The sequence below is a fragment of the Pleurodeles waltl genome, chromosome 8, assembly GCF_031143425.1.
Source record: "Pleurodeles waltl isolate 20211129_DDA chromosome 8, aPleWal1.hap1.20221129, whole genome shotgun sequence".
Taxonomy (NCBI): Eukaryota; Metazoa; Chordata; class Amphibia; order Caudata; family Salamandridae; genus Pleurodeles; species Pleurodeles waltl.
The window spans coordinates 1,437,658,126-1,437,678,698 of NC_090447.1; the positions used below are offsets into that span (position 1 = coordinate 1,437,658,126).

At 43.9% G+C, this 20,573-nt stretch overlaps 1 protein-coding gene across 1 annotated transcript in view; it reads right to left on the reverse strand.

Moving 5' to 3' along the window:
• DSCAM (DS cell adhesion molecule) overlaps positions 1-20,573 on the reverse strand; it is a 1,000,736-nt gene that overhangs the window by 511,299 nt on the left and 468,864 nt on the right. The window contains exon 4 of the mRNA XM_069202587.1: positions 3,426-3,572. Within this exon, the coding sequence (XP_069058688.1) occupies positions 3,426-3,572 (147 nt within the window). The remainder of the gene's footprint in view (positions 1-3,425; positions 3,573-20,573) is intronic.

Here is a 20,573-nt window from a genome sequence, read left to right on the forward strand (position 1 = left end):
ATGTCATATGTGTTACTATCTTCCTATTGGACTAATTCTGTTAATTACAACACCCTTGGCAATGACACACATCATCCTGGATTATTGTTCTATAAAATTATAATAATGTAGAAAGTAATTGCATTGCAAAATGGAGGCACAGTTTATATTTTTGTGTTTTGAGTGAGATGTTTCCAAACACAGATTCAAAATCCACTTTGTCCATTGGCTGTGAAATTAATCACAGATTTGTACAGGACACAGGGCCTGATTATGACCTTGGTGGATGAGATACTCTGTCACAAATGTAACAGATATCCCACCCGCCGTATTACAAGTTCCATTTTATCCTATGGAACTTGTAAAACGGCGGTGGGATATCCATCACTTTTGTGCCGCAGAATTCCATTCGCCAAGGTTGTAATCAGGCCCATAGTGTCCTCACTTTGGAACCACTGGGGGCAGGACTTTCAAATTGTGTTATCACCAATTTGGTTTTAAATTAAGGCAGCCACCTCAACAAGAAGCATGCCGTATGGATTTTTGACTCTAGTTGAAGACATAGGGTGTGATGTACCAAACCATTTTTATGGTCACAAACCATGCAACCAAAAAAATCATTGGGTTTGTGGCAGCAAGATTATTTTTTAGTATGTACTAAACCCATTTTGTGAGTCTGAAAATGATTTCTGATTTGAAAAATGGTTTCACTGACTGATTCTGAATCGTAGTTAGGAAGGGGTGTGAAAGGGACGCTCCCTCCACCTTGTGATTCACAATGAGATGTATCAATGGCAGCGGCAGCAAAAGTTACCCACCCCTCAAGAGGTGCCAACTCATTCTTAAAGGGGAAGCTCTACTCTTGGGCAGGTTCCATTTTTGGGAATTGTATTGGGCCAGGAGAACAGTGTCTGCTACCCTGATGTGTTCGAAATTGTGAAAGTAAAAAAAATAAACAAATCAGCAAAGCAGCAGCGTTGATTCCTTTATAAAAAAAAAAGTTCACCATTGGCAATGCAAAAATAGGGATGGTGGTCTGCTATTTCTTAAAGGCTGCCATCCCTGTGCTTGCAGCCAATCACAGGAGATCGCAAATAGCAACCTGCCAAATTATTGATTAGGCAGGTCATTTTAGACCACCTGCGACTGGAGATTTTATAATGTGACCTATTAGCATATAGTTTGAATCACAAAGTAAGTGACAGGGCGCAAATAGTTGGATCGCAATTTACAAACACTATTTGTGACCTGGCTCTTTCTACACAGGCCCGGGGCCCAATGCGCGTAGGCCTAGATTTATGAAGCCTTTGCGTTATCCTTGTGTCGTGCAAGGCAACACAAGGACAAAGCAAAGGCTTCAGTATTAATTACGAAACCACTTGAGGGGAGATTTTGCACCGCCTTGATTGGCTTTGTAAAGAAATGGAACCAACACAGAGACTTGCACTGCGTTATGCTACATTTCAGGCTGAGAGGCTTTCCATGGGTGAAGCATGGGCATTCCCATGCTTCCCCAGATGGAGTTTCGCGCATTCCCAGATTCAGTAATACTAGTAAACCTGGGAATGCATCAAAATGCTACGCTGTCCTCAGTGAGGTAGAAGGAGGAGAAATATTTCGATTTCTCCTCACTATTTCCTCTTTCCATGTCTGTTGCATTCTACAGCACACACAGAAAGAGTTGTTTTTGCGAAGGAAGGTGGCCCTACCTGCACAACAAAATCCTGCCTGTAATGCAGGCACCATTGCACTATGGTGTAATGGTGCCTGCATTGGTGCTAGGCTGCACAGAGTGCATCAGCACAAGGAGAGAGCAAAATGTTCCATATCTCTGTAAATATGGAGCATTTCTGTTTTCTCCTTCAAGCAATGCAGCACAGCAACTGTGGTTGCGTGAAACATTAGTAAATATTCCCCTAAATACTTCTCTGCCTTATAAAATGCATTTAGTACATAGTAGGAAGCTATTTTGCGTTTGGAAATATTATGCTTTTCTGAATCGCGATGTCCATAGTTTTTTTCTTTGGGCCATACACTGATATTTGGTTCTGGTTCTCACGGTATTGAGATTCTTCAACATGTACTATCTTTTTAGTGTAAATCATTATGAAGTATTTTAGAATACATATTTTATGCAGGGGTGGTGCAGAGGGAACCCAACCCATCAATGGGCCACCATTCAGCCCAAGGCTAATTTATATCTGTGAGATATGGGATTCTCAGGGACCTCTCAACCCATTCTGCAGGGGGGAGGGCATCATTTTTCATTACACGATTGATTATATGTAAGCAAACTGTCCTTCGCGAACTTGAAAATAAAAAATGTGATGTTTGCTAGTGTGCATTAAATGAGATAACATTCAGTTTACTTTACCCTCTGTTTACAATTAAAATATCTCTCTGGCACTCAAGGTTTGGCACTTCAACTTTAGTGTGAGGCAAAACAGTAAATTGTGTTACAGATTCGCTGTTAAGGTCCTCTGTATGTGGCTGCTAATGTTTTTAACAGCGACTGAAACTAGATAATCCAGCCAATAACATTGTATGTTTTATGCCTTCTGTTTTCGTAGCCATACATTTACTAATTCATGTACCTATCCGAAGCAATCAAAGATTTAAAGGAAAAATCTCATCTCAAGGTCTTATAAAATACATTGAATCTTCTCCACAGGTCAGAAGTTTTAGAACTAACCATTAAACGATTCCTGTTTTATCTAATATAAACACAAACGTTGTGATTGGCTATTCTTGTCCATTGGTTTTAATTACAAGCTTTTTTCTGTTTTCTGTAAAGCATTAAATCTCAAGGTCTTAAAAAATACATTGAATCTTTTCCACAGGTCAAAAACCTATTTTGGAAGTCTTAGAAATAACCATTAAACAATTCATGTTTTATCTAATCTAAACACAAACGTTGTGATTGGCTCTACTAGTAACCTGATTCAACATATAATTCCAAATTTAGTCCAAGATAGCAAAGAGCAATTAATAGTTGCTTCCCATTTTGAAATTGTTACCTGGTTTTATTTGAGATGATGTTCATTCAACATTCTTGCATATTTAGCTATGGGACATCTGTGTCCACAATCAGGCATATTGTCATTAATGACATTTATGTGTCATAATTCAGGAGGAAGCGAGGTGTTAGTAGCTTAGTTTATGAAGTGGCTACACTGTGGAGTACACTAGGTAACACTGGGATTTGAACTGTATTCAGTACTGAAGAAAGGAGCCGGGAGAGTTAATGTCAGTGAGTCATGATCTGGAGGACCCTGGGGCAGAAGATAGTAACTGTATGTTTTAAGCAAAGTCTCTTAGCTACTTGTTTCTACCAGTCTTAGGTTAAAAGTAGGCCACTGTCCCCTCATTGCCATTGTTTCTGTCCATAATGCCTACAGCCCTACACCTGGAAAGGAAAATTCCGTCAAAAAGACAAAGGCACTCACCTGATACAAAAAGTCGAGCACTGTTGCTCTGTCGCGTTTCTCCAGTGTATCTGTGCTGTGTGTTACATCGATAGTTATTCAACCCATCTTCATTCTGTACATCTAAAATATACAAGTCTCCAGTGGATGTGATGAGAAATCTAGATCCTGGAACAAAAGAGAGAAAACACTGTTTTTAGTTACATAATGATATATATTTGTTTTTTTAAGTCAAATGACAATGCTTACGTGGATTTCCAGATTACCAGTTTAGTAGCTCTTCTAGATGGCCTTGCACAGAAACAATCATATCCATTTACAACTATAGTCGATATGACAGTGATGCCAGACACGTAGATTTAAATTTGCCAGGGGCCGTATTATACATATGCCCCATTCTGCCAGTTTGCACCACAGTGCAACTTCCAAAAGATGTGCCTGCACAGACCAGGACAGTGCTTCTGTTATCAAACTTAAACTTTGCACTTGTATAGCACACTACTCACCTATTAGGGTCTCTAGGCACTGTACACATTCCACTGAGGAACACCTCCTGGCTTTTCCCTGTGAGGCACCCACTCCTGGGCAACCCCTGGGTGAAACCAGGCATCCAAGCACTGTCAGGGCTGTTGTGGAGATTAATCAAGCTATTGCCCAGAGTGGGACCCATTAATTAGATAGGGCACCGAGGTGAGAATTATCTGGTCCAAGGGAATTGAGCCCAAGACCTGCTGAGGTGGGAATTGAACCCTGGTCCCGGGCCATATCTCTGCATCAGGGTCTGCCGCTCTAACCATTGTGCCACACTTCTCCACTTGTCAGGAATGTGCTGCCACCCAGGCAGTGTAAAAATCGATGATAGCCTGAGAACAGCACACTCAGTGAGATCCTGAGTGGCTGCTCACAAGCCACTCCGTGTTTCACACAGCAGGCGACAGCCACCTGCATGTTAATGAGAGGAAAGAGATCCCAAGGCAGACAGGTGCAGTGCCACCCTGTAGGGGAATGTATTGCCCCTTCAGGAGCCTGCCCTCCGGGGATGCACTAATAGTGCACCCCCTTTTTGTGGTGCACTGTCAATGCTCCCCTAAAGGGCCTGTTTGCTTCTGTGCTTGCGTCTAAAATAGTGCACAGAGGCAAATTGATTTCCTCAGTTACAGGATGCCACGGCCCTCTTGTGCGTTTGTAAATCCTGTGTTTTTCTGAAGCGCAGGGTGTTTTACAGCAGACTTTGTATATCAGGTCTATAGTTTTTTTCTTTTGGTCATGCATTGATTTTTAGTTCTGGCTCTCACAGTATTGAACTTTTCACAATGTATTATTGTATATTGTATTTTTTCTGTGTAAATCATTATGAATCATTTTAAAATACATACAGTATGCAAGCAAACTGTTGTTTGCCAACATGAAAACAAAAATTCTGTTGGGATAAGGCCCTCCCATGTTATCGCTGGTGATACATGTGCACAAGCACTATCGGTATTACAGAATTTTACTGGTTAAGTGTCTGCTGCCCCTTCTGTAATACCCCGGAGAGCACAAAATGGGCACACATGCTCATTTCGCTCACAGGCCACTGTATGTAATAAATACCCAGAAGTTTACAAACCCAAGTTTCATTATGGCTTGAACGCCATTGAGAGCAGAGCTGCTCTTCCTGTCCTTCAGCCAGTTTAGATTACATCAGATACAATACTGAACCCAAGGGAACTGAAGGGAATTTTTTCTTCTCTTGACCAGCTGTGTCTATGATAGACAACAGCCGCTCTGGTTGACAATCGTATTGATGTTCAAGGGCGATGCATTGGAAATGGAATAGCGTAATCAACTCTGGACACAGAAGAGAAAGGAAATGAATTGCTAAGACTATGAACCCATATGCTATATATAGATTTCTATTAAAGCCCTGAAGAAGCAGGGGTACCTATGGAACAACTGCTCTAACAAAGAATAACTCCTTCCTTTCAGTTTAACCAGATGTGTGGAAAACTTAAATTTCATTAGTGGGATTGGGCGAAATGGTGAAATACATGACTTCTAAATGTATAAAATTGGAATTCTTTCATTTTTTCGGTCCATTTGTGTCTGGATTTTCGCAACACAAAACCTTTTTTGAGGGACTTTTCCCATGGAAAAAATTAAATTTGCATTTTCTCACCAAAATTATTGAAAAAGTTATTGGGTGTCTACTTATTATCTTGACATTTTCATCAACAAAAGCACATGTTTGGCCACAATCATTTAAAAAAAGAAAACCTCACAAACGTTACAGGATTCATGACGATTTTCACATAATTTCATGAAGAGCGTTGAAACAAAGTTGTGAAATTTGAGACATTTGTATTTTTTAGAGCACACCCATGAGGGTATTTAGTCAGTGCTTGACTAATATTAACTGAGACAGCTTATTGTTTGTGTGTATTGCTAAGCTCATTTTTCCAATGTTTTAGCAAAGTTTATATTCCTTTATAAGCATAGTCTTGCACTTTCATTTTGAAGATCATTAATATATTTGTGCAATATGAAACGTTCAAGACGTTCGAAATGTATACACTATTGCAATCGAGTAGGATAATGGAATGCATAATAATATTGACACCATCCTGTCATTCACTCTCAAAAATAACACAAAAAATAAGAAATGCGCAGTCAAACTACCTATGATTTACAGTGATTACAAAATTTTTAATACCAGAAGTTATGGAGTGTAAGGCTAAGTTCATTTCTCCTGCAGATAACTATTAGATCTAATACTTTCAACATTTTACTACGATTTTTACGTTTTTCATATATATATTCGCATATTGACAATCAGAACGGTCCAACTTTGCAATGTGAAGCCCTTGACAATGACTGCAGGTTGATCCCGGCCCACATCGTGGTGCACCCACAGTCCCGGCCTAGTCCTGTGTGCAGGTGTAGACTGTGCACACCATGGCTGTGGGTCCACCCAGCAAGCGACAGCGTCTGCACAGCCTGTTCTAACTCACTAATTCCTTGGGTTAACACAGGTTCTGCAGTACAAAACAAGGAGTAGACAACGTCTGTGCGGCCACCAAGTTTGTATGTAGGTTGTGGGTATTTCTATAGCACAGAGCTAGCCAAGGCAATGGAACAGCGTTCACGATCATTAACCATGGATAGGATCCACAATCAGTACATAATAGAGAAGAGTGGAGTTATGGTGTTCAGTAATCAGGTATTGAGGTCACAAGCTATCGTCCTAAAGTGAGTGAGCCATTAGCCCTGCAGTTTGCCCATAGTTACTACAAAATGAATGGGTACCGGGTTAATAAACTGCAAGCAGGAAAGAGCGAAAGGGCAGTAGGCCTACATTTTTACATCCATACTGACCAATGCCCCAAATCTTAAGGGCAGACCCTAGGGGGTTTTATGGGACTTCCTCCTCATGACTCCAGACATTGCGTGCATGTCCTTTTGTCTTTGCAAATCAAAGATGATATGTTCAGCCAGATCATTGGAGGCACTGAGAAGCATGAGCAAAACATAATAGGTCACAGCATATGTGTGCAATGGGCAAAGCACCCCAATTCTGTGCTGGTGAAAGTGCTTTCAATTTTCGGAAGGCTGCAGTGTGGCTGGGACAGCATGGCTGTTTCCCACTCCCATTTGCAATTGAGAGACCTGAGATTTAAGTACCACATAGAAGCCATAATACTAAGTGAGAGCTCTCTAACAAAGACATAGGTGAAATCTCTGTAGGTACTAATATCAAAGTATATGACTCTTCCAAAAATCATAAATGGAGTCCATATTCCCAGAAAGCAACATAATTGGGCCATTTCTCAATAGATTTTACAACCCAACCAGACATCATCAAACCAAGGGACATTCCAGAACACTTACTATTGGTGATTATTGATGATGCAAGTTTGAGTAAGAGGATTTTTCCTTTTACTTGAAGACCCCTAAAATTGGGATGTTAAGGCCACACATTGGCATCACTGTTAAGCATCATTTCAAATACATCATCAGGAGTAGTAAGCGCTATGTAAATACATTTTCAGTTCTATTTCAGGATAGGAGGCTCTGATTATGCTTTCTTTCCTTGCTTTTTAATATTCAGCAGCCAATAGGAAAAGGTTATACAACAAAAACTACAAATCCCATGAACCCCAAGGTACACAACTACAAACATAGAGACGAGCCCTATAAAACCCTCATGACTCAGTGTCTCTTCCTCTTTCTTTGCTGCTGCGCAGCGAGTTAAGTCGTTTTTTGCCATTACGCGATTGATTCTTGAGATTGTATGCCTATTTTAGAGTGTAATACTTAATTTTATAAGGCGCGACGTACTGCCGAAGGGCGGCTTGCCGCCCCCAGTACCCTGTGGAGTGGGAGCTCATATTGGGGAGCGGGACTGCGCGACGGTCCCATTTCTATTTCTGGCCCTCGCGGAGGGCGCGCGAGCCGACCAGCGCTTTCCTTTCATTCAAGGATTTTGCCGATCGACTCGCGCGCTTTCTGTTGAGCAGAGAGTGCCCGGATTTCACCCTCGGGCTTGTAAACCTCGCCCACTACAAAGATAAGGCATTTTATGCCATAGCCCAGTGCTCCCCCTGAACGCCCTGTCAGGAAGTATCTGCAGGGTTGTAAAATCAGAAATACAGGTGTTTCCACCTAGAGCTTGATGCAGGTGCTCCCTCCACATTTAAACATTGAAACTTTTAAGCATCTTGTTGATCTCACCTGCATTGGGGTCAGATTAGTATATATATACCCTGATATTTATATATATATATATACAGTGTTAAGCTCCCCCTTTACACCAGTACTTTGTGGCCTTTTCACTTTAATATACCATGTACGAAGAAGAAATTGAGGGTGATGAAAACTACTTTTATGAAGATTCCCACCCAGGTTCCTTTGAACAAGATCTGGCCCAGGCTCTGGACGCAGGCGTGCGCCAGACAGTGAATGATGCCCTAGCCAAGGCAATCACCCCTCTAAAACACCACCTTTTAGGGTTTGCACAACAGCAGTGCTGGCTTCCCCCCAAAGGAAGCATGTTAGAGGGACAGTAAACCCTCCCGCCAAATCCATTCACGCCGAGGCATTCGAGAAGTTAACGTCATCATTAATGACTGAGCACCCGTATAGCATGTCAACTGACCCTCCCTCAGACCCTTCTGAGGACTCGGAGGGTAGCTCATCCCACAGCCCACCGATAGAGGATTCACAGCCTCGTAAACGCAAGGCTAAATCCCACCACACTTCCGTGGCTAAACAACCCAAACTATTAACATTCGAACCAGGGGAAATCATTCACCCCAGATCCTCTGCTTGGATTCCTCCCCCAGAGGTCTCCGATTATGTAAAAAAACACCTGCGCCAAGAATTTGATAAGAAAGTAAGAGCTCGCCTTCGTTCTGAATGCCCTAGACCGGACCTCCCAGACAAAATATCAGAGACTCCAGAAATAGACCCATCCATGATTACTTACCTCAAGAAGTATACTAAAGACCCTAAAAAAGGAATCGACAGGGCCTGGAAATCCTGCCAAGATAAGCTTCTGGATTTAACAGGCCCTTTGACCAAGATCCTGGAACTCGCTTACCAAGCGAAGGAATCCAATGTCCCGATAGATTCGGATACTCTCATTGGTTGGTCTCAAAGAGCAATCTGCATACTAGGCAATACCAACTGCGCCATTTCCAATGAACGCCGCAGATCCATCCTGATGAAAATGGACCCCAAATTAGCCGATCTGGCATCTTCAGAAGCAGGCCCAGCGGCCCAGGGTCTGTTATTTGGAGCGCCCTTCTTAAAAGAACTCTCCTAATTCGTTGCCACCTTTTCCAGTCTGGATAAAGCTCAGGGCTCTATTAGGAAGGCTCTTCGCCCTCTTTTTTCCCGGGCCGGACGCTTCAGAGGGCGTTCGTTCGGCCGGAGACTTCACAACCCCCTGGGGATGGCTTCCAGGGCTATCAAGGCAGAGGTGGTTACCAAGATCAGCCCTCCACCTTCTACCCCTCAAGAAGGTCCTTCCGCGGCCGCTTCCGCAGAGGAAGATTCAGAGGGGCAGCTGCCGCCATTCAAGACTCCTCCTCTACAGGTGAGAATCATTCCTTGGGAGGAAGTTCCTTTGGGGGGGCGCACTCGCCTTTTTCATCACAATTGGCTAAAGATATCAAACGATCCTTGGATACTCGAGACCATTCTCGGTTTCAAGATAGAATTTTTTCAATCCCCTATTCAGATTCTCCCCTCAAACACAATGTATTTTTCCCTCTCAGATCGATCTTTTATTCACAAAGAAATTATGTCTCTCCTGTCAAAGGAGGCGATAGAAGAATCAATCCTACACCACAGGGGTTTTGTAAGCCCCATCTTCTTGGTAGACAAAAAGGGAGGCGGATCAAGATTGGTCCTCAATCTGAAAGAATTCAACCAATGGATCCTCTACCGACATTTCAAAATGGAGGGGATCCATTTACTTCGAGACATTCTTCGTACAGGAGATTGGATGGTCCGCTTGTACCTCAAAGATGCTTATTTGTCCGTACCCATCTTTCCCCCTCACAGACGTTTTCTGCAATTCCGCTGGGAGGGGAGGATATTCAAATTCAAAGTCCTTCCCTTCGGCCTCTCGTCGGCTCTGTGGTGCTTCACGAAGTTGATGAGACCGGTGGTGGAATTTCTGAGAGCCAGGGGTGTTCGTCTGATCATCTACCTGGACGACATTATAATCATGTCCCAATGTCCCCAGACGCTCATGTTTCATCTGGAATGGGCGATTTCTCTCCTTCAGGATCTGGGTTTTGTGATCAATGTCCAGAAATCCATTCTGTCTCCGTCCCAATCAATAGAATTCCTAGGGTTCCTGGTGGATTCTCCCTCTGCTCAACTGATTCTCCCACAAGTGAAAGTAAAGAGGATCAAGAAAGAATTGAGACTTGCATTGTCCAAGACGACTGTATCATTGAGATTCCTAGCCCATATAGTGGGACTGCTAGCGTCTTCTATCCAGGCGATTTTTCCGGGTCCTCTGCATTACAGAGCCCTCCAACGTCTAAAGAGCCTTCACTTGAACAAAGGTCTATCCTACTCCCAATTAGTTCCTCTATCAGAGGAAGCAAGACTCGAGATCTCTTGGTGGTTAAACCACATGGAGGCAAGACTCGAGATCTCTTGGTGGTTAAACCACATGGAGGCATGGAACGGCAGAGCCATTTTCCCTTGTTCTCCAGATCTGACCATAGAGGCGGATGCCAGCCGTTGGGGTGCTCGCTGCGGTCCCCTCTCCACCGGGGGTCGTTGGTCTCAGGAAGAACTTTCAATGCATATCAACTGTCTGGAACTCTTAGCGGGTTCTTTTGCCATCCGCAGTTTTTCTGCAGGCAGAGCGAAATGTTGCATCCTTCTTCGGATGGACAACGTATCAGCGGTGCGATATGTGAACAAATTGGGGGGAACCCGGTCCCAGATCCTGACGGAGATCGCGAAAGATTTTTGGCACTTCTGTCTCCAGAACCAGATTTCGGTGACAGCAGAGTACCTTCCGGGTCAACGGAATGTTATAGCGGATTGGCACTCCTGCCATTTGAGGGATGCCAGCGATTGGAGATTACATCCTCGAGTCTTCAAGACGATTATGCGGATGTGGGGTCCTTGTTCAATAGACCTATTTGCCTCCCAACTGAACACACAACTTCCGTCTTATTTCAGTTGGCGCCCCGATCCGGGAGCGAGAGCGACAGACGCGTTTCTCCAGGATTGATCCTCCTCTCTAAATTATGCCTTTCCCCCCTTTGTGATGATACCCAGGGTCTTGGCACATCTTCGGAGACAAGAGGCAGAAATGGTGTTGATTGTTCCCTTTTGGAGAGCACAACCTTGGTTTCCCATCATCATGGAACTGACTTGTGTCCCCCCCCTCCTCTGACCGTGGTCTTGGGATCTTCTTCTAGATCCAGGGAGATCGCCCCATCCCTTGATCTTATCGGGCCAACTGTCTCTCCTGGCCTGGCGTCTTTCAGGCAAAATTGGAACCTCCCAGGCCTTTCGAGCGAAGCTCAGGAATTCATCAACCATGGCCCCCAACACTCACAAACGCTATACCTCAGCCTGGCGACGTTGGTGTAGTTGGTGTTCTTCACGGGGTGCAGATCCCCTTACTGCCGATTGCACCATGGCGTCCTTTGCTGCCTCAGGTATGGCATATAACTCGATCAACAATTTTCGTTCGGCCATTTCGGCTGGACATGTGTTTGTCGAAGGTAGACCTATTGGTCAGTTGCCTATGGTTTGTAAATTGATTCGAGGTATCAGGATGTTGAATCCTCCTCGCCCCAAATATTCTCATCTTTGGGATGTTAACGTTGTTCTACAGTTTTTAGACTCCTGGCCCTCCAATAAGTATCTCTCCAGAAAACAGCTGTCTGCAAAACTTACCTTTTTACTCTGTCTGGTATCATGTAAACAAGTGTCTGATGTTAAAGCCTTAGAGTTGGCAGGGAGAAGTTTTTCTCCGGAAGGTGTTTCTTTTATCATTTCCAGAAGAACAAAATGCAATACAAGAGTAGTATCTTATCCAGCCTTTCCGGAGAACCAGAAACTCTGCGTTGTACAATGTCTGAAGGATTACAAGGTGAGTACGGCAGAATTTCGTACTGACATGACAGGTCAATTGCTTATTTCCCCTCAAAAGCCTTTTCGACCAGTTGCATCTGCAACCTTGGCTCGTGGGTAAAATGGATTTTAGCAGAAGCAGGTATTGATGTCTCCAAATTTGGTGCTCACTCTGTGAGAGGTGCTATGGCATAAAAATCTTTCATTTTAGGTTCTCGTCTTGAGGACATTTTAAACGCGGCAGACTGGGCTTCGGAGTCCACGTTTAAGAGGTTTTATTACAAACCCATTTTGGATGTAGCTTCTGTGGTAATGACTAAACTTTAAACTAGCATAATCAGAGCCTCCGGTCCTGACATAGAATATAAAATTTTCTAGCTTTCGCGTCTAGAATTTTCAATTCTATTAAGGACACGGAGGCGAGGATTATCCCTCCCTGGCAGAAAGATAAATAATACATAATGTATTGTGCAATGTGCTCTTTGAATTGACTATTTGTTTCTGCCCTCCCTGAATTTCAAGCATAAAAAAAAAAAATTAAACATTTGTAATATTTCTATCAGATGATAATATTGTACTGATTTGACATTCAAGACAGTTTTTATGGCTATGTGTTCTGTTCTTGTCTTAGGTCAAGAAGAAAAATGATATGGTGATTTTCGTTGGGATTTACTCCTTGGAACCCGTTCCTACTCCTTCCTCTGTGACCTTCTGCTTCGTCCTGGTTGGATGTTTGTTCATGATTTAAGACTTGAGTTTTCGTTTATATGACTTTGAGCATCAGTGACGTAACTGTATCTATTCGCAAAGAAAGAGGAAGAGACACTGAGTCATGAGGGTTTATAGGGCTCATCTCTATGTTTGTAGTTGTGTACCTTGGGGTTCATGGGATTTGTAGTTTTTGTTGTATAACCTTTTCCTATTGGCTGCTGAATATTAAAAAGCAAGGAAAGAGAAGCATAATCCTCGCCTCCGTGTCCTTAATAGAATTGAAAATTCTAGACGCGAAAGCTAGAAAATTTTATATTCAGCTTCAAATACTTGGAGTAAGGAATTCATGTGAGACAGGAAGCGTAGCAGAGGACAGAAGCACGTGGAAAAATGTAACCAACAACTGCCGCCATTTTGCAAGCAGAGGCGGGTTCACTGAAAGTGACAGGCTGTCATCTGCGACTCTGCATGAGTGGCGAGCGTTCTCAGCTCTTCAAAAAAGTGTTTAGAAATGCAGCGGCATGTGGAACGACGCACATTTATTGGCCTGCTGATCTCTGGGAGTCTTCTGTTCTCCAGGCACATTTAATGTAATCACACGCGCTTTCTGCCGCAAATCTAATTCGTTTGACTCCCCTGCTTAACATGCTAAAGAGGGATTCTGTGAGCACAGTCTCTTCACAGAAAGAGGCGGAAGTCTGCCTTTGTTTCCTGAAATAGCTGTTTAGCAGGGAGCTGGTGAAATGTGCACACCTTTGCTCCCCTTTCAAAGGTACAGGCGCTTTCATCTTTTGGATTTTTTTAAAGCTGTGCGCTTGTTTGTTTCAGATTGCAAGATAGACACAGGCTAGTCGGCACTGGGAAATGAAGCCTTTAACTCAAGCACGTACGACAGTTAGACCTGAGCAAAATATATATATATATATTGGAATGGTATTGTGAACAAGGCTACGGCCGAAACACGTCAATAAAATAAGACTGCCTTGCCATGGTGTTCGGATTCCTTTTCCTAGATTGAGGAAATCGTTTTATTTGAGATATATATATATATATATATATATATAAATATATATATATATATATATATATATATATATGTTTATATATAAGTTCCCTTATTTGCCGCGTATGTCGAGTTAGCCAGCACAGGACTAGTGCGTAACAAACCGGCGCAGCTGCCGGTAACAAAATGATTCTCAAAATTTCCTCCAACGGGGGATGCGCACAAAAGAAAAGTTCAGTGAATAACCAGCCCCAGTAATGCATTTCGGCTCAACAACCTTACTCACGCTCGCCCCCCCCAAAGAAAACCAAATCTTTAGGCTGGGCTCTGGCAGATGGGGTCCTTGCCCCACCATAGAAATTCAGCAGTTATAGTTAGAGTTCTTTCAAGTAACTAAAACTTGCGTCCTAAGGTAACTGTAACTTGCGCCCAGGTAAAACCTGCAGGAATTAATGCACCAACTCTGATTCTCAAAGTTATCCCCTTTCTGGAGTACAAAACGCAGACTACTACTAACAATCTCCACCTGGACACCCCTCACCACTGAAGATACGTTGAAAACAATGGAGTCCATACACTCTGGGGCCCCCACGGACCCATGCCCCCATCACATCTTCAACAGAGCTGCAGACACCATCGCCCCCAAGCTCCGCCTCACCATCAACCGCTCACTGGCTACCGTCATCTTCCCCGGCGACTGGAAACACGCTGAGATCAACCCCCTACTCAAGAAACCTTAAGCGGACCCCACCGACCTCAAAAACTTCAGGTCCATCTCCCTACTTCCATTTTCCGCGAAAGTCATTGAAAAAGCAGTCAACAGCCAACTCGCCATGTTTATAGGAGACCACAACATCCTCGACATCTCCCAATCTGGATTCAGGACAAATCACAGCACCAAAACAGCCCTCCTGTCCGCAACAGATGACATACGCTCCCTACTGTACAAGGGAAAGACAGCAGCACTCATCCTACTAGACCTCTTGGTGGCTTTTGACGCAGTCTCCCATCACACGCTGATGAGAAGACTCCACGAAGCTGGCATCAGAGCAAGGCCCTCGAATGGATCCAACCCTTTCTCTCCGGCAGAACACAACGAGTGAGACTCACCCCCTTCCTCGCAGATCCCACACCCACCACTTGCGGAGTGCCCCAGGGATCCTTCCTCAGCCCCACGTTGTTCAACGTCTACAGGACCCCATTAGCCACCTTCATCAGAAGCTACGGAATAAACATCATCTCCTACGCCGATGACACCCAACTCATCCTCTCCCTCTGCAACGAACCCGACAAGGCCAGACACAACTTCCATGAAGGCATGGAAGCAGTCGCCAACTGGATGAGAAACAGCTGCTTTCAACTCAACACAAACAAGATAGAAAAACTGATCATGGGCCCTCAACACAACACATGGAGCGACTTCTGGTGGCCACCCACCCTCGGAGACCCGCCCACCCCTGCCAGCCAAGCCCGCAACCTTGGAATCATCCTCGACCCCGACCTCAGCATGAACCATCAAATCAACTCAGTCACCTCCACCTGCTTCAGCACCCTCCGCCTCCTACGCAAGTCCTTTAAATGGATCCCCCTCAAACATAGAAAGACCGTCACACAAGCCCTCATCACCAGCAGACTAGACTACGGCAATGCACTCTACGCCGGACTCAACCAAAAAGTCACCTGCAAATTGCAAAACATCCAGAACGTTGCCGCCAGACTGGTACTTGACCTACCCCGACACTGCCACATCTTGCAACACCTACGTACACTGCACTGGCTCTCCATAGAGAAAAGAATCTCTTTCAAGATCCTCACCCACGCACACAAAGCCCTCCAGAACACCGGACCAACCTACCTGAACCAGCCACTCAACTACCACATACCCCCCAGGGCCCTACGCTCAACCCAGCTCTCTCTTTCTCGCAGAAGCACCCCACATCAGGAAAACAAGGACAGGAGGATTATCCATTTCCTATCTCACAGCTACCGCCTGGAATGCCTTACCTATCTACATCAGACAAACCACCTCCCTCCTCAGTTTCACGAAGGAACTGAAGACATGACTCTCCCCCCCCGAGCACCTTGAGACCCTAACAGGTGAGTAGCTGTGCTTTACAAACACTGATTGATTGACTACTGTGGTAATTGCACATGCTAAAATTGGATAATCCAATGCAAGGTTGATGCTTTAGGGTTGAGGTGACCTCAGACACATCCTTTCTGTTGGACATGGTGTCTGTTCTATGGAGGAGCTCTTCTGGTCGATGCAGGAGACACCACCGTCTGAACCAGGTATTGATTGGGTCACATAAATATGCACTGATTTTTGATTGCTGCAATGTTATATTTTAAGATGGTGGTTGTTATAACTAACATGTTTAGATTATATGATTAGTGTATGTATGATGTAAAAAGATTTGCATAAACTGTAAGAATACTTGATGATATTGAATGTACAACTGTAGTAGGTACGCATAGGGATCTTTCTAGGTATTACTACTTTCATTCCATACTGAGGGGCGGTGTTGTTAAATTGTGATTATGAAGATGTCCAATTTCTAGAAAACTCAGTCATCTTACAGTTAATAATTTCTACAGTTATGAAATCAAATTAAAACTTTATCTATTTTGGCACCATCTGTCAGTTGCACTTACGCATAACAACAGTCTAGTAGCATTTCAGAATCATATGCACATTGCTGCAACAGGCGGCGTGACTCACGCATCACTCCACAGCCATATGGGTGATGTAACGAAGAACAAGAAGTTTCTGAAGGGAACATGGAAACCACAGAATCACATGGCCAATATATAAGAGCACTGGATACTGTAATGAGACTTCACAACCATATGTTCATCACATTAAACCACAAAGAGACACCTTTGTCACCATACTGTGGTTTGAATTGCCCCGAATATCCATTTGATATTAATTTAAACCATGGTTGTAGCTGCAGAGAGCAATTAATTGTATAGTGATGCGTTTTAGATGCACAGTTGATATTTGATCATATTTGGTTACGTTATGGAAGAGCACTGCCAAATTCAGTAGATTTGACTTTTGTATAGCACATGTTCACACAGGAGCATAAAATCCACTCACACGAAGATCCTTCTTGCATGGTCGTATGCACACACAGCAGCACACCTACTAAAATACATGCAACAAACCAAGACACTTAAAGACATCCACACATAGACCAGGAAACAGCTACCCATAGTGTGGGTTATACATACACTGACACACACTAAATAGAATACACAGCCCAAAGAAGCAGCCACAGCACCAGTGGGATGCATAGATGAACTATGCTGGACAAATTGATGCAGGCTTCATGTCAGAAATGAGGTAGAGGTGTTCAGTGCCTATTCAATACTTAGGGGCCTTATTTAGAACTTGACAAACGGGAATACTCCCTCACAATTGTAACGGAAATCCAGTCCACCGTATTAAGATCCCAGTATATCCTAAGGGGATCGTAATACAGTGGGTGGGGTATCCATCTGCCAAGTTCTAAATCAGGCCCTTAGCTTCTTCACAGATTCAATTCTACTGGATGATGAAATATTAAATTTTCCTGCTCATTCAGTCCTTAACCTCTTTTGACTGTAGGTAACAATGATGTCAAGGGCAGCTCCACCTCAATGTGGGAGGAGCGCCGCCCCACTGGCTAAGAGCCAGTAGCTGTAAAATAAAATGATATTTCATTATCGTTTTATTTTGCAGCTACTGGCTTAGCCGGCAGCATGTGTAGGGAGGGGCAGGGCTGTGCCACGGGAGGGGGAGGAAAAGAGGAGTGGTGCCTTGCACTAAGTGCGCATGTGTGTTTGGCTGGCCATCTCAGGCCGACCAGAAGAGAAGAGGAGCGAGGCGGCGGCTTCAGGAAAGGTATGTTTTTTTTATTATTAATATTGATTTCCTCCATCCCCTTCGCCCCCCATCTCCCTCTGAGATTTGTGGCGGCCACTGCTGAATGACCTGTTCTCCCGTGCCCATCCCGTTCTTTGCATTTTTTACATTGTCGCACATATGGAGAATCTGAGTACCTTCATTTCCTTTATGGTAGTTTATAACACATACAGGTTTGCCAAATTGTACACCAACTGATTTTCATCCAGTCCTGGACTTTACTTTCTCTTGACAAATTTTGCTATCAGATGCTTTACTTCAACGTATGTAAAGGAAGATTCAAACTCCCAGAATGTACTTACTAAATGAATGCCAAATACAAAAAAAACGTTGCCCGCATAAACTGAAGAAACTAGCAACATGTTGGCCATTTTTTGTATCCTGACTTGAAATGCATGAAATGCCTAGCTTCTGGCAACCAGGTGGAAAAAAACCCAAACATTTTACACTTTATATTCACCTCTCGTGCTGTGGTGAACATGTACTATAAAGACATAGGATGCAGCGTAGAGTCCTACTTTGGAAAGAAGGGGGGGGTGCAGCAGCAGCAGTCATTGATATGGACCACTTGCACTACGACGCCTGCCTCAAAGGCAGCAGCAGCTTGTACCTTTTTAAAGTGGTGGGGCGAGTGAAGTGCCCCACCACTTCGCAAAAAAAAAAAAACACCCCCTCCCTCAAAAACCCTAACGTAAACCACCCCTCCTCCCTAAAGCGTAAATAACACTAAAACACAAACACTACATGTACATGCACTACACGCTTACATGCACTACACACATACATAACATTGCACACATGCATTACACAAACATTACACTTTTTAAAAGAAGGCACTTACCCCTCATCCGTGTGCTTCTGCTCTCTGATGCCGGAAGAGCTCCCCTTGCCAATCCAGACTATGCTATCACGCTGATAACCAGTATGAAAGAAGCGCCTGGATTGGATGGAGTGTCCTGGTAGGATGCTCCTTCAGGCCCTGAAGGCCTGTGTCTGGTTTCTACCCAGCTGGCTTAGACAGCTGAGTGGAGAGCTTAAAAGTGCGCAGGTCACTTTGGTTGGCACAAAGCAAAATGACATGCGCTCTTCTGACAGGGACTGCTCCAGTCCTCTGCTGCGGGAAGCAGAGTCAGTCCTCTGTTGCTGGCAGCTGAGAATACGAAAAGTATGTTTCTGGGCTGGTGCGCAATGCAGGATAAAAAATAAAATGGCAATGAAATCTTTTCATTGCCATTCTATTTTTTCCAGCTCAGAAGGCATTGGGAAACGCTCCCCCGCCCTCGAGAAGAAACCACCAGTGCTCAAAGGGCTCTCTATACAAACTGCACTTTTTCTGCTTGCCCCAGTTGACACCAGTGAAAACAAAATATATTGAATTAACACGTAGAAAATTAAGCCCCATTGCTTCAGCACACCTTACTAACTCACCAAATGTAAAGCATCACTCTATACCAACCATTTAGGCTCTTCTAGATGAATTGGATAATTTACCATGAATAGTGCCAGCACAAGTAAGTCAAACTAAAAATTGCACCATTTTTAATAACAACCAGGGTAAGTCCTAAATTAAGGGTTAAAAACTTACAGTGTGGGAATTTTATGACACCAAGGCCCATATTTATGAAAAAGTGGCGCATCAGTGCTCATGCGCCACTTTTTCTGCGCCCCCCTACTGGCACCTAATGACACCATGGTTGTGCCATATTTAAAATATGGCACAACCATGGCAATGGTTAGCACAATAGCATCAACATTTGTAACATTATTGTGTCGCATTGCTACACAACCATCAAATATTTTGATGCTAGTGTAGCAAAGTGCAAGGAGGCCCGTGGGTTTCTATGGGTGCGTCATTTTAACGTCTGCTCTGAGCAGGCATAAAAAATAATGCCAAAAATGGGGCAGTGAAATCTGTTCAATTTCACTGTGCCATTTTTGCAGACCTCATAGACACCTGAACCAAAAACCTGGCAATACCACAAGATTGTGGGGCAGATTAGATTATGTGACTGTATTTTAACAATACTTTCAGAGTGCTGTTCGCTGTAAATAAAATACCTCTAATTGCTGTTTGTGGAAAAACGTATGTCTTCCTCAATTGCAGTCTAGTAAAACTGAAAGTGGTTTGGGAAGTGATCAGGTCTTTAGGCCACACGTGAATGGATGTTGATCAGGTTGGTGTTTTGGGGAGGTGCCAGAGTGTTTTGCAGTTGAGTGGCCACTAATAAAAAAGCCCTTCCTTAAGCAGATTTTAGGCACTGGCTGTTGTCAGAACTGTCTGGATGCCAAGTTTGTAGTGTTCGGTCCAAGTGAAGATCTCCATGTTTGTGAGCCGTAGGCACAAACCAACCACACACTGTGTGTCAGTGTGTGTGCATATAAATGTGTGTACGCGCACACGTGCACCTATGTGGTCGAACCATGGACATCATTTAGGGGTCGCCAGGGGTCGCGCCTGCGACCTCTGACTTGCCTCTTGCGACCCCTAGCCTCAGAGGTATCAAAATCAGTGCCAGTAACACAGTGGCAGCCCATCCTCATGGATGTCCGTTGGGGGCTTCACTCCGTTTTCTTCAATTTATTACACAAATTGTGAATAATAATACATTATTCACTATTTGTGTAGTAAAAATAGAGTACAATTAGCTGGAATATGCTCTGCCTTGATTTAACCACGCATGTACTGAACAAAGCACATGCATGGTTAAGGCAGAGAAAAAGGAAGATCCATCGGGAGAGGACGTGGTCAGGTAAGTGGGGCTGGGGCAGGGTTGGTGGTAGTTTTTAGGGGTGGGGCAGGGGGTGAAGGGGTTGGGGGGGTTAGGTTATTATTATTATTTTTTTAAGGGGTGGGGTGGAGGGGTCAGTACTATGGTTTTTAGGGCAGGGTGGGGGGGTCGGGGTTATTTTGTTTTTAGGAGTGGGTGGTCGGGGTAATTTTGTAATTAGGGGG